At 43.9% G+C, this 15398-nt stretch overlaps 1 protein-coding gene across 1 annotated transcript in view; it reads left to right on the top strand.

Moving 5' to 3' along the window:
- The window catches only part of GPC3 (glypican 3), a 213656-nt gene that overhangs the window by 133130 nt on the left and 65128 nt on the right, over positions 1–15398 (top strand). Inside the window, exon 4 of the mRNA XM_063142083.1 lies at positions 12133–12266. Within this exon, the coding sequence (XP_062998153.1) occupies positions 12133–12266 (134 nt within the window). The remainder of the gene's footprint in view (positions 1–12132; positions 12267–15398) is intronic.

Genomic DNA, 15398 nt, shown 5'->3' with positions numbered 1-15398 from the left:
CAAGATGCATTTCTGCCTCTAGGGGGCAGCACTGCCATGGAAGCAGAGACTGAAACTAATACTGATAGCGATAGGTCAGAAAATGAGTCTGATTAAATTTCATGCATGTTCATTGAATCTTGGTGTCCCCCCCCCATTTTTCTCAGTTCTTTTTATGGGAATGGGGGGGCTTTATGTCTTGACACTGGAGGACTAGCGGAGACATACATAATTTTCTTTGTTACTAATGTTGGTGGTTTCTTCAGTTGTTGTTTTTTTAAATTGTTTTTTGCCTGCACCTCATAAACTGGCAGAACCAAAGAGGTTCCTTACTGTTCAGGGGGGGGATCTACACTACTTCTTTAAAGCGCTTTAAAGCCCTTTATAACAGTTTTGAAAACTGTTGGGGCCCAGGACACACTGCATATACAGTTTTCAAAACGTTTTCAAAGTGCTTTAAAGCACTTTAAAAGCAGTAGTGTAGACCCCCCCCCAGGTGTTCCTAACAGTTCAGGACCTTGTAGCTTCATTTGTTACCCAAAAAAATTTAAAACGTAAATTAAATTTGTAATAATTGTTTGAATACACTACTTTTAATATACCAAATGTAATAATTTTATGCCAAACCAACTTGAACATAATTACATTTTATGTTCCTAAAGTAATAAAGTGACTTTCGATCTGTAAAAACTGCTAATATTGCATTATTTCAATTTTTCTGAAAATTTCCGTCCCCCCCCCCAAAAAAAAACAGGGGAAAAACCCCCACGGTTTTTTTTCTCATGGCTTCAAAATTTCCAGAAATTTTACATCTCTAATTGGGTGAGATGGCTGGGGGTTATGGGAGTTGTAGTCCAGCACACCTAGAGAGCCCCAGGTTGGAGAAGGCTGACAAAGGCGAACTCTAGTTTACTGGGGTGTGATTTGGTCAGGTTCAGTTCCAGGGCTACGTTGCCTCCTGTCGCTTAGAGGGTATCCCATTCCAAGTGCTGAAGACAAAGACTTGGTCCAAAACAGGCAAAGGCGGACTAAGACCTGAGTTGCCAGAAGCTCTGTCCCAAGTCTACAGGAGAGGCCAGAAGCGGATGCGAGGTCAAAATCAACCAAAGTTTGCAATCCAAGGCAACTTTGGTGAAAGCACTTCTCTCCCTGTTTCTTTATTTGTAGCACTTTTATCCTACTCTTCACCTAAAAAGGCTCAGTGCTGATCTTTTGGTTGGTGTATAATAAAAGTCTTACACTCACATGAATGTTGGCATTTTCCCAACAATTTCCACCATCCTCAGCCAGTATAGCCAATGGGGATTATGGGAATCATGGAATCATAGAATAGTAGAGTTGGAAGGGGCGTATAAGGCCATCGAGTCCAACCCCTGCTCAATGCAGGAATCCACCTTCAAGCATTCCTGACAGACGGTTGTCCAGCTGCCTCTTGAAGGCCACTAGGGTGGGAGAGCCCACAACCTCCCTAGGTAACTGGTTCCATTGTCGTACTGCTCTAACAGTCAGGAAGTTTTTCCTGATGTCCAGCCGGAATCTGACTTCCTGTAACTTGAGCCCTTTATTCCGTGTCCTGCACTCTGGGAGGATCGAGAAGAGACCCTGGCCCTCCTCTGTGTGACAACCTTTCAGGTATTTGAAGAGTGCTATCATGTCTCCCCTCAATCTTCTCTTCTCCGGGCTAAACATGCCCAGTTCTTTCAGTCTCTCTTCATAGGGCTTTGTTTCCAGACCCCTGATCATCCTGGTTGCCCTCCTCTGAACACGCTCCAGCTTGTCTGCGTCCTTCTTGAATTGTGGAGCCGAGAACTGGACACAATACTCTAGATGAGGCCTAACCAGGGCCGAATAGAGAGGAACCAGTACCTTACGTGATTTGGAAACTATACTTCTATTAATGCAGCCCAAAATAGCATTTGCCTTTCTTGCAGCCATATCGCACTGTTGGCTCATATTCAGCTTGTGATCTACAACAATTCCAAGACCCTTCTTGTTTGTAGTATTGCTGAGGCAAGTTTATTATTATTATTATTATTTATTTATATAGCACCATCAATGTACATGGTGCTGTACAGAGTAAAACAGTAAATAGCAAGACCCTGCCGCATAGGCTTACAATCTAATAAAATCATAGTAAAACAATAAGGAGGGGAAGAGAATGCAAACAGGCACAGGGTAGGGTAAAACTAACAGTATAAAGTCCGCACAACATCAAGTTTTAAAAGCTTTAGGAAAAAGAAAAGTTTTTAGTTGAGCTTTAAAAGCTGCGATTGAACTTGTAGTTCTCAAATGTTCTGGAAGAGCGTTCCAGGCGTAAGGGGCAGCAGAAGAAAATGGACGAAGCCGAGCAAGTATCCCCCATCTTGTAACTGTGCATTTTGTTTCTATTTCCTAGATGTAGAACTTGGCATTTATCCCTGTTAAATTTCATTCTGTTGTCCGACACAACTGGAGGACACCCAAGTGCGGTCAGATGGGAGGGAACGGGGTAGAACTGACATACACCCCAAGCCTTACATTGTGCTGCTGTCAGGCAGTCCAATTCCCGCTGGCCTGCTTTGGGTCTCCGGACCAGACCCACACTTCTTTTTATAGGCTTTTAAATAACCAAGGTTAGAATGAAGTTCTTTCCTTTCCTTTCAAGATTGGGAGAGTTCAGGGTGGGGGGGGAGGCTAACTTCTCTCCCACCCTTCATGACAAAATGTGTGTAATGATTACACACTTACAACAATAAGAGCTTTCCTTAAAATAGATCGATAGATAGATGGATGGATAGATATTTGGCTGGTGAGATGTTTATTCACTTTTCTTAATCAGTATTCACTTGGGAGGGACGTGCCTTGCAGAAAGCAATGCAATCCATTGAGTAGCATGGCAGATTTAAATCTGCAATAAAAGCCCTGGGGAAATTAAGAAGACAAAACATTAACCACAGACTAAACATTAACATATATTAGCATTTTTATTACACCTGTAGAAATGTTAAATGGGTATGGCTACTACTATTAAAAGTTTATGTTCTATACCCCATCATTTCAATGTATGTTTTAAACATTTCCCTTAAAAAAAGAAAGAATTTAATTAAACAGACTTCTATAGCAGCATGCAGATAATGGACTTGAGGGTCACCTTATGGAAACTTTAAATGTAAGAAATGCACTTATTTGCATTGAACAGTGTTCAGCTAACAGGTTGCAGGAGAAGTGGCCTGTGCTTTATCTTAGCACGGCAAAACACGGACCCAAACAAAACGGAAGCCGCAGAAATAAAGAGGTTGGAGAATCTTCTCTTTTGGAAAATGCTAAATAGCTATAGCATGTGGGCCTTCTTTTTTTTAATGATTTAATTATATGAAGTAAGAATATTTTAATGTAAGGTAAAAGAGAGAGCAATTTAAAGTAAGAGGGAAAAATAGCAACACCTAAAAATTGATTAGAATTAAACATTACAAAAGACGTAAGATTATAGTAGGATATGAAGACTGGATGATTCATAACAAAGAAAAGAAAAATATGGTTGCCCATTATCCATTATGGGAACAGTTTGCACATCTCTCTGTAAACCATTTTTAGTTTAGGATAAAAAGGTGACTAAACCTTTTTATTGTCATATACGACGTGGAGGAAGGGAAAGGTGGTGTAGTCGTTTTAGAGTGTTGGAGTGGGGAGACACATAGGACCATGAGAACCTACTTTCTACTGAGTCAGACCATTGTCGACACTGGCTGGCAGCAACTTGCTGGAGTTTCAGGCCAAATTCTTTCCTGCCCTACCTGGAGATACTGGGGGTTGAACCTGCATGTGATGCATGTGCTCTGCTACTGAGTCACAGCCCCTTGTATTTGGCCAGAATGTTGAGAGCCAATGTGGTGTAGTTGATAGAGTATTGGACTGGGACTTGGGAGATCTGGGTTCTAGTCCCCACTTGGCCATAAGACTTGCTGAGTGACTTTAGGCACATCACTGACTCTCTGCCTAATCACAGAATAGTAGAGTTGGAAGGGGCCTATAAGGCCACCAAATCCAACCTCATGTTCAGTGCAGGAATCCACCTTAAAGCTCTGACAGATGGTTGTCCAGCTGCTTCTTGAATGCATCTAGTGTGGGAGAGCCCACAACCTCTCATTGTTGTACTGCTCTAACCACCAGGAAGTTTTTCCTGATGTCCAGCTGGAATCTGGCTTCCTTTGAGTCCATGATTTTGTGTCCTGCACTCTGGGATGATGAAGAAGAGATCCCAGCCCGACCCTGTGTGACAAGTATTTGAAGAGGGTTATCCTGTCTCCCCTCAACCTTCTCTTCTCCAGGCTAAACATGCCCAGTTTTTTCAGTCTCTTCTCCTAGGGCTTTGTTTCCAGACCCCTGATCATCCTGGTTGCCCTCCTCTAAACTCCCTCCAGCTTGTCTGCGTCCTTCCTTACAGAGTTGTTGTGAGGATGGAATGGAGAGGATTAGGACACTGTACACTGCCTTTGGTTCCTTGCAAGAGGAAAAAAGGCAGGATATAAATGTATTATTAAAAATAAAGAGGGGTTTTAGGAGCACGGGAAACTGCTATGTATAGAAAGGTTTAGCTCAGTGTTGGATATAGTTCTTTGAGGTTTCAGGCAAGGATCCTTCCAAACCTGACCTTGAGATGCCAGAGATGGAACCTGCAATGTTTTGCTTGCTCTGCCAACAAATGACATCCCTTCCCTTCCGCCATCTCAAAACAAGTTAGCAGTAGATTCACGACAGGCAAAAGAAAGTGTTTAACTGACCAACGGATGTTGTTGCACTCCTATCTCACTTGTGGGCATCCCACAGGCATCTGGTTGGCCAGGGTGTGAACAGAATTCTGGACATCACGGACCCTTGGTCTGATCCAGCAGGGCTGCTCTTACCTTTTTATGATGAGCCAAATCCTTGGAAAAAAACCCAGGCAAGTTCATAGAGGAGAGTTTAGTGAAATGGAACCTTCACATGTAGGGGCAGTATACCTGTCAATACTAGGCACATGGGAGCAACAAGAACGGAAAAGCCATCTCCTTAACACCCTGCTTTTGGGCTTCGGTAGGCCATCTGGCTGCTGCCCCCTGTTGGAAGAACAATGCTAGAACTACATGGATATTTGGCTCAGCCTTTCATGTATGCTGCTTTTAAAAGGGGTGCAAGATTTGCACTCTTACTGTTCAGTGTTCATGAATGCACAGACGTGCGGAAACTACAAGAAGGAGCTACTTAACTTCTGAATTATAAATTATGAGTGTAGCAAGCCCAGCCCTGCCGTTGCTGATTACAATGCTGCTGTCCTTAATTTAACTTCTCCTTGGAGTGATGAGTGCATTTTGGGGTATCTTGGAATGGGCGGGGTTTGATCTCCTTTGGCACTTGCTTGTTTACACAAGCATGCAAGTGCTTATTTAAACGAAAAATTCTGCCTCTGAAAGGACGCATGCAGAGGAGGAGAATCACAGCGCTGCGGGGAGAGCAAAAGCAAGGATACTTAAAAAGGGGAGGCTCAGGAGAGGCAAAGCAGCTGCAGAGGGGAAAACCGTTCCAGCGAGGGGGGATACAGGTGCCACGCAGATCATTTGGAGCCTGCCGGGATGGAAACCAGTAATTAAGACAGGAGTTTCTTGACAGTCTCTCTGAGCAGAACAGCGGCCTGTGTAAACTCTGCTGCTGCTGATAACACGTTAGTGGCGGCAAGGCGGAGAGAGGGTGTTTATGTACCAAACCATACAATGGGTGAAACAATAGGATGGCGCGTCCTCCTTAATCATGGGGTGGGAAGTGCAGCTGGCTGGGGGGAAAGCAAAGGCATTTAACCGAGGGCGGTGTTTGCTTAACCGGGGTGGGGGGGATCTACACTACTGCTTTTAAAGCGCTTTAAAGCACCTTGAGAACGTTTTGAAACCTGTATATGCAGTGTGTCCTGGGCCCCAACAGTTGTCAAAACTGTTATAAAGCACTTTAAAGCGTTTTAAAGCAGAAGTGTAGATTCCCCCCCTGCTCAACTATGGACCTGTTCAGATTGATAATGCTAAACTATGGGTCACAAGCCAGAATCAAACCATGGTTTGGAATCCAGGGTTTGCCTGGTTCACATGGAACAGCCAGCTGTAGTTAGAAGTTTCTGACTGTAGCATGCCCGAGACTCACATAACTCATGCGCGTAACTCTGAACCATGATTTATCATTATGTTTGGACTGCTTAGATGTACATACCTGGTTTTATTAAGCTGGGAGCTCATAGGGCTTGTGCCCCCCTAGTCTGTCCTCGAGGCACAGCGGTTCCACACTTCCTGGATCAGTTAGCCACAGTTTCTCGCTGCATGCAAGCCTGGAAAGTATGGCTTGCCAGGATCTTATGACCATGGCTAGAGCTTGGTTTGAGCTCCTGGGCTTGTTCCGATCCTGGCAATTATGATAATAAACCAAGATAGGGACAGCCAAATGAGAATAGCTTTGGGGAGCATAGCAGTCCCGAATTGTACGAACAGAGCTATTTTAGTTTCAGGTATTATGCAGACGGCCTATTCAAAGCATGTCAGGGCGGCAATAACATAGCACACCTAAATAGTCAAAGTGAGGAAGGGCCATGGCTCAGTGGTAGAGCACTTTCTTTGCATGCAGAAGGTCCCAGGTTCGATGCCCAGCATCTCCAGGTAGGGTTAGAAAATAATCCTGCCTGAAACCTTGGACAGCCGCTGCTGCCTGTCAGTGTTCACAACACCAGGCTAGATGGACCAAGGGTCTGGGTCAGTATTAGGCAGCTTCCTATGTTCCTAAAGTGCTTCCTGTACATTATCATGGTCATCTTTGCTGGCCTAGAATTATGTGGCAAATGGGGAAAGCGAATGTTGAGTCTCATGGGCTAGTGATGTCTGGAAGGGTCAGCCCCTGTCGCGAATGTTGGATTCATGAGAGCTGGCTTACTTAGTCGTTGAGGCAGAGTGATTTTATTTAGGGTGACCCTATAAAAAGGAGGACAGGGCTCCTGTATCTTTAACAGTTGCATAGAAAAGGGAATTTCAGCAGGAGTCGTTTGTATACATGGAGAACCTGGTGAAATTCCCTCTTCATCACAACAGTTAAAGCTGCAGGAGCTATACTAGAGTGACCAGATGTAAAAGAGGGCAGGGCACCTGCAACTTTAACTATTGTGATGACGAGGAAATTTCACCAGGTTCTTCATATATACAAATGACACCTGTTGAAATTCCCTTTTCAATACAACTGTTAAAGATACAGGAGCCCTGTCCTCCTTTTCATATGGTCTCCCTATTTTATTTATTTTATTTGTTTCATTTCATTTCTGTCCCACCCAATAGCCGAAGCTCAAATTAAAACCACAAGATATAGCATAAAATATAAAATGTGGAAGCTTAAAACCACAATATAAAAGTACAACCGTAATGCCCTTTGTACGTGCTTAGCACTCCCTTCTTCATGGCTATAAGAAGATTCCGGAACTGGTTCTAAGCTGAGGACATAAGAAAGGTCCTGCTGGAGAAGCCCAAATGTCCATCCAATCCAGGATTCTGTTTCCTGCCGTGGCCAATCAGATGCCTCTGGGAAAACGACAAGCCGGTCCTTGAAGGCTACAGTCTCTTCTTGCTGTCTCTCCCTGTGGTATGCTATCTCTGAACATGGAGTTTTTACTTGGCTAATAGCCATCGGCAGATCTCTCCAATAGATGAACTTGAACGTGTCTCATCTTCTTTTAAACCCATCCAACCTAGGTACCATTGCCACGACTTGCAGTAGTCAAATTCCATATATTTTCCATTGTGTAAAATGCTGCCTCTTGCATGAATCTACGGCCCACTGGGTGACCCCAAGTGCCAACAACAGAGAGAGAAAAACTTTTCCCTTTCTCCACATCATGCATAATTTTATAAACCATCCAGGCCCCCTACCTTAACCACCTTCGCCTTTAAAAAATAATAAAATTCGGTTACATAAGTCAGGTGTTACATCATTTATATATACACATATATCTGTACATCCCATATCAATTCAGATACAAATTACAAGTTTCTGCAAGAATTGGAAGTTGATTGTTCTAGTGTTACCCTCCTCCTATCCTCTCCAAAAGTCTGTATATAACAACGGGGTTGTTCTCCCCACTTCTTCTTTGTTCAAAAAGTTGATAAACTTCCTCTATACCCTCTCAAATGTCTCTTCGCTTGATTGTCCTCACATTTTCCTTATTTTATCTGTCAATTTTTCCAGAAGGGCAATCTCCCAAACTCTTTGATACCAATTATCAATGTGAAGTCCTTTGCCATCCTTCCATTGTTTTGCAATCAGCCATCTTGCCGCAAGTAGAAGGTGGCTTACTAATTCCTTGTCTAACGGCTTATTATCTAGTCCTTTATATAAATTTAACAGTGGTAGGTGAGAGGGTGGGAGAACCCATTGTCCAGTTATTGAGCTAATCTCCTGGGACATTTTATTCCAGAAAATGTTTGCCTTTGGGCATGACCGCCACATATGTATATACGTCCCAACTCCTGAGCAACCCCTCCAACATTCTGGGGATGTCCCTGGACTCATCAGTGATGTTTTTCTTGTCGTCAGATACTGGGATCATCTACATCAGGCAGGATATTCCACTATGGAAGCAGTATAAGAGTGGTATATAAAAGGCAGGAGCCACACTACTGCTTTATGGTGGTATTGAAGTGCACTGACAACTGTAGGGGCCCATGACACATCGACACCAAACAGGATATAACACTATGAAAGTGGTATGAAAACAGTATATGGCATGAATCACGGGTCCCAACAGTCGTCAGTTCACTTCAGTACCACTACAAAGCAGTCATGTGGCTCCTGCCTTTTATATACCGCTTTCATACCACTTTCATAGTGGAATATCCTGGTTGGTGTAGATGAGCCCAGCATCTATGTATCAATTTTAACATTAGTTCCCTGTTTCTACATGATACTGTATTAAATGGGCATCTATCCCACAAAGCATTCCAATCTTTTTCTTAATAAGAAGCAAAATAAATAACCATCTCTTGGAAAAGCAACCAAGGACTCTCACTTTCTAAGGAATATTATGAACAATGTTGGGACAATTACTTTACTGTTGGTACTTGTGTGTGTGTGTGTATCTCCCTCGAGCTCAGCGACCTATAAAAAGGTGGGAAATGGAGGCTTTTGATTGATAGCATTGACGTCTCTCTTTAACATCAATTCACCACAGTGCTTATCGGGAACAGCTGAACACCATCGGCCTATTGGGCCAGGAACATAAAAATTCAATAACGCCCGTCGCTATCTGCCAAAAAACGCCTCCCGTGAATGAATGGACTTTCAGAATTGCAGCGCGGCAAGTGGCCCGCGGTGATTTAAGTCTCTGCAACCTGACAGGGGAATGTACACTGCCCGCTGCGTGCAACGTTAATACAGGAGACATTGCACGCCTCTCATGACAAGCCTGTCAGTTGGGATTGCTTCAGTGAGTAGTCCCCCGTGCCCGCCTTCCCTGCTGACTGACATGAGCTGTCAAATCATAGCATACGCATAGCTAACACACATCCTGCTTTCTTCTGCTCCAAATCATAGAATAGTAGAGTTGGAAGGGGCCTATAAGGCTATCAAGTTCAACCCCCTGCTCCATGCAGAAATCCACCTCAAAGCATACCTGATGGATGGCTGTCCAGATGCCTCTTGAATGCCTCTAGTGTGGGAGAGCCCACAACCCCCCTAGGTAACTGGTTCCATTGTCGTCCTGCTCTTACAGTCAAGATGTTTTGCCTGATGTCCAACTGGAATCTGGCTTCCTGTAACTTGAGCCCATTATTCCGTGTCCTGTACTCTGGGATGATCGAGAAGAGATCCTGGCCCTCCTCTGTGTGACAACCTTTCAGGTATTTGAAGAGTGCTGTCATGTCTCCCCTCAGCCTTCTCTTCTCCAGGCTAAACATGCCCAGTTCTTTCAGTCTCTCCTCAAAGGGCTTTTGTTTCCAGACCCCTGATCATCCTCGTTGCCCTCCTTTGAACACGCTCCAGCTTGTCTGCATCCTTCTTGAAGTGTGGTGCCCAGAACTGGATGCAATGCTCGAGATGAGGCCTAACCAGTGCTGAATAGAAGGGAACTGGTACCTCACATGATTTGGACATGTTGAACCCATCCCAACATTAAGCCTTGGAAACTGGATAAAAGAAACGGGAATTTGGGATCTTGAGGGGTGGAAACATAGTGAAGAAATGGGAACTTCCACTATCATCCATGGCAGACACGCCCAGAGAAATCTCGAACAAGGACATTTGGAGAATAGGCAACTTTTTGTGGCCTTTTGTTTTGAAATAAAAGTTTGTGATAAATAGCAGCAGCAGCAAGGGAAAATCTTCTTTTATTCACTCTTGTGGGGTGGGGGAAGAATTGCAACTGGAAAATACTGGGAATTATTTGCCCACATGGCCACAGCTGCAAGAGTCCTTTAGGGTGTAATCCTATGCATGTTTATGGAATTCTCTCCCCATGGAGGCCTGCCTGGCACCAACACTGTCATCTTTTCAGCACCAGGGTAAGACTGCCCCCTACTCGTAGGCGTTTAAGGGTCTGTACTTCTCTTGCTCGGCTTCGTACATTTTCTCTCGCTGCCCCCTTACACCTGGAATTCTCTTCCAGAGCATTTGCAGATCACGCGTTCAATTATCTGTTTTTAAAGCTCAATTGAAAACTTTTCTTTTTTCTACAGCTTTTAGAACTTGACTTTGTTCTTACTTTCACACCATTAGTTTTATTGCCCCCTGTGCTTATCTGGTGCGTTCTCGTCCCTCTCTTATTGTGTTATTATGATTTTATTAGAATATAAGCCTAGGTGGCCGGGTGTTGCTGTTTTATTCTTTTACTATGTACTGCACCATGTACATTGATGGTGCTATATAAATAAATAAATAATATGATGGGGCATCTATTTCAGCTGTCTGAACAGGTCTCGTATTTTATTGAAATTGTTTTAGCTGTTTAAATTGTTTTACATTTTGTATATTTTAAATTTTTATGCTGTATCTTATCTTGTGAATTGTTGTGGACTGCTCAGAAATTGACCAGTATAGAAATGAAAATACTACTACTACTAATAATAATAATGTTTAGACTGAAAAAAGGGGGGAAGTCGTACAACTCCCAGCATGCTTGGAGTTGTAGGGCTTTTTTCTGTCTAAACCTGCATAAGATTCCACCTTTATTTATGTGTATACCACTTTCCATAGAATTATCAAAGCGGTGAATGTGCAATATCATTGCTACCAAAATTCAACAATAAAACTACACTGTTATAAATACATACTAATCAGCAATAAAACTTCATGCTTTGTTGTGTACTGCAGACCATAGCTGGTGAGGTCACACCTCAGATAAAGCCTGTATGAAGAGGAGATGGGTCTTAAGAAGACAATGGCTGTAGCTAGACCTAAGGTATAACCCAGGATCATCCCGGGTTTGTCCCTGCCTGAGCGCTGGATGCCCTGTGTGGCACTTAGATGAACAGGTTTGACCCCAGGACAATCCTGGGATAAACCTTAGGTCTAGCTATGGCCATAGAATCATAGAATAGTAGAGTTGGAAGGGGCCTACAAGGCCATCGAGTCCAACCCCCTGCTCAATGCAGGAATCCACCCTAAAGCATACTTGACAGATGTATCTAAACATCTAAACATCAATTTATGCTAGATATGGGAGAAATGCCAACAGTAGAATAAGGGGGGAAATGTAAAGCACAGTTATGCCAATAGGCTAACAGATTACGTTAGAATTAAGAAAGCAAGGCAGGAAGCTTCTCAACTATTGGAACAGCAAACTATTCCCGTGGACAAAGATTACTCATGGGTTTAATTTATTATGAATGTAGTTAGTGCACATATTCCGATACTAGGTGATTTTTGGATGTCGTTAATTGTAATTTTATATGGGCACAGTTTTTTTAAAAATATATATATATATATAGTGATATGCATCGACTCTAAACAATCATGGATGTTTGATCATATGGAAAGAATTTGCATTCTGATCCTTTTGCCACCTTCAAAGGTAACCATGAAAAATTAACTGCTAATTGAAAGCACATTGGCTTAAGACGATGCGGCCAGCTAAATATCTTGGACAGGGTTCATAGCCTTCTATGGTTTTTTTTTCTTCTGTTCCAGATCAGCAAATTATGTGGCCATTCCCAACAGAGGCATTATCGATCCGTTTGGTATCCGGAGGATCTTTTCATTGACAAGAGGATGATGAGGGTTGCCCATGTGGATCATGAAGAAACTTTGTCCAGTAGGAAGAGGTGAGAAGACCAGCAGCAGCAAATTCTCAGGAATTTGAACTTAATTTTGAAAAATTAATATATTACATTGGACTATCCCATTGTTCCTTCAAGGAGCTTGGGGTGGCATACATGGTTCAGCCCTCCATTTTATTACCCACAATGCCCCTATGAGGGAGGTTAGTTTGAGAAGATAGTGACTGGTCCAAAGACACCTAGTGAGCTTCATAGCTGAGTGAGGATTTGAACCTAGCACTTCGACCATTGGGTCGCACTGGCTCTTTTTATTTTGTGGGTGTGTATTGTCTTTTATTCTCAAATGCGCTCTCCCTGGCCCCCACCAGCCTCCTGGCTCCCACTGTTATTTTATTTATTTATTTAGAGTATTTTTATCCCATTCCTCAGCCAAAAAGGCTCTCGGAGTGGCTTACAATTGATCAGTAAAGAAGACAGTCCCTGCCCTCAGGCTTATATTCTAAAAAAGACACGACACACAAGGAAAAGGGGAAGGGGAGGGAAGAGGGAGAAAATAAGAAGAAATTAAGGAGACTGTTCAGGCTGGTGGGAAGGCCCCGCTCCGTCCTCTCATCTCCCAATGGAGGGGCAGAGCAACAGCTCCTTCTTCTTCCCCACAAGGTGAAGATGACAGCCCTGTGTGTTGGGTGTGTGTGTCCAACTGAAGCAGGCTCTGATGGCCTCTGCCTGCTCCAGTCTCCCTTGCATCTGCACGGGAAGGAACACAAGTGCAAACTTTCCCCGCTCTGTACAAATAAAAAAAATTAAAAGGGGGGGGACGAGGAGAGGGACACCGGGTGAACCACCTTTTCTCCCTCTGACCTCCCTCTGGCTGCATGTTCCTCCCCCCTTTTTTATTTTTAATAATAATAAAAAAAAAATTAAAAAAGAGGGGGAGAAACACTCCCTTCCTCCCCCCCATTTTTGTGGGTTTTTTTACAGAGGTGTGGGGACGCCCCCTTCCCTGTCCAGCCCATGGCGACCAATCAGGGGGTGCCATGGGCCGTGACAAGCCTCTGCTGCCCAAAAAGTTGGGATAAGTGCCTGACGTTTTTTCAGCGGAGTTTCCAGGGTTTGTCCCTGGATGGCTTCGCAATGGCGGCTGCGTCATGTAGACGACGTGCCGCTACTGCGAAGCCACCCCGAGGCAAACCCTTTGTGTAGACGTGCCCTCTCCCTCTTTCTCATGCACACACACACACGTTCACTCTCTCCCAGGTACATTATATACATACACATTAATATCTTTCCTTCTATTTTCGATGTTCAGAGTTGCATGCTGTAGCTTTTGGAGCCAAAACAGCGCCACCCATGCAGCATCGAGAGAAATGGGCAGTCTCAGGGAAACCCCGAGCTTTGCAGGAGTACAAAAGCTTGTTTTTCCTAAAGATATTCTTAAATAAAAAGAATAAAACCGGGACAGGAGCATGGGGGTGGGGGTGGGGTGATCAGCAGCCATGGAGCACTGGTTTACTTGTGTGTGTGTGTGTATGGAAATCTGGAGGGAGGCGGAATGGAATGGCGTATCTTGAACAGGAGAATTCCACGCTGCAATTTTTTGTTGCAGGTCCCACTTGTATAATACATAGTGCATATAAATATTTATACGTGACATATATATGTGTCTCCATCAAATAGATCCATAAATGTAATTCCAGTGGCTAGCAGAGAGAACCTCCGGTATACGCCACCGCTGGGGTGCCATTAAAAAACAAATCTTAACAACTCAAGAGGAAAATACCTCTTTTTTTGCCATGCACAGGACTATTTCCACTGCCTGGATGCTATGTTGGCGTTACGCCTTGCAGGGGTGTTGCTAAAGTCTCACGCGTCTTGTTAATGTTGCTCTATAAAAAAACCCCTCTATGTTCATTGGGCACTTCGCCTCTGTGGAGCTGGGGACAGAGAAGCCGAGCTTTGTTGGCTATGAAAAACAATGGTGGGCTACCAATCGCAGTTGAAATTTTTGCTCCCCCGGCTCCCCCACCCGACAGGGATGATCTTCTAATCGTCTTAGGAAAAGTCACCACAAAGTGATTTTTTTGACCACATCAGTTTTCTTATGGTGAACGAACAGCAACGCATGAGACCCAGAGCAAAGAGCCTTGTGTGTTCCCAAGGGAAATTTTAATTGGGCAGGAGTGTTCCCCTAGGTCCATGGTCATGTTGGCTGGAAATGTTAAGAACATAAGAAGACCAAGGGTCCATCTAGTCTACCACTCTGTTCACACAGTGGCCAACCAGCTGTCGACCAGGGACCCACCAGCAAGACACAGGTGCAACAGCACTCTCCCACCCATGTTCCCCAGCAACTGGTGCACACAGGCTTACTGCCTCAGATACTGGAGGTAGCACGTAACCATCAGGGCTAGTAGCCCTTGAGAGCCTTCACCTCCAGGAATTTATCCAATCCCCTTTTTAAAGCCATCCAAATGGGTGGCCATCACTACATCTTGTGTTGTAGTTTGACCTTTCCGGAAGCCGCCAGGGTTGGGGGAGGCTGGTGTAGATCTTCTCTCACACTCTGGTTGAGGAACAAATCCTCTAATGTCATTTATTAACCAGATGTCATTGGCTGCTGGAAGCGTACAGAGGTCCTTGCGTTATTCTCAGTTGGCGGTGTTGTGCTATTGTGTTACTCCTCATCAACACTAAAAAAAAGTGGAAAAAAAGATGAAGCATCCGTATTTCATTTTCTCTTTTTTAATTTCCAAGTCTGTGTGTGCAGCCCTCCCCCCCACCCTACTTTCCTTTTACAGGAGAGAGATGAGATCTCTCATTGGTAGCATTCCAGAAACTTCCATTTGTTTTGTCTGCCCCCAGCTGGGTACTTTTTTACAGCTCACAACTAATCTTTATAATAGTTTACTTCAGACTGAATGGGATTTACTGCCGCAAACCGTCTGTTAAAATAAATAACGGGAAATACAAGCGGAAGAAAAACACAACCAGCTGTAGATTTTGCTTGTTGAGGCAAAGTCCCCGGGGGTGGGCGGTGAAGGGAGACATTCTGCACTCCCCTTCCTCGCGGGAGTTCTGTAAAAATAATAATTGTGGTAGGTGCAATGTTGCTGTCTCGCAGTTCACCCATGATCGGTGAAGCTGCACTAGGTGAAATTTTCCCCAACACAATCAATG

This window comes from Elgaria multicarinata, chromosome 15 (assembly GCF_023053635.1).
Source record: "Elgaria multicarinata webbii isolate HBS135686 ecotype San Diego chromosome 15, rElgMul1.1.pri, whole genome shotgun sequence".
NCBI classification, from domain to species: Eukaryota; Metazoa; Chordata; class Lepidosauria; order Squamata; family Anguidae; genus Elgaria; species Elgaria multicarinata.
This window is presented reverse-complemented; position numbering and strand designations above follow the sequence as displayed.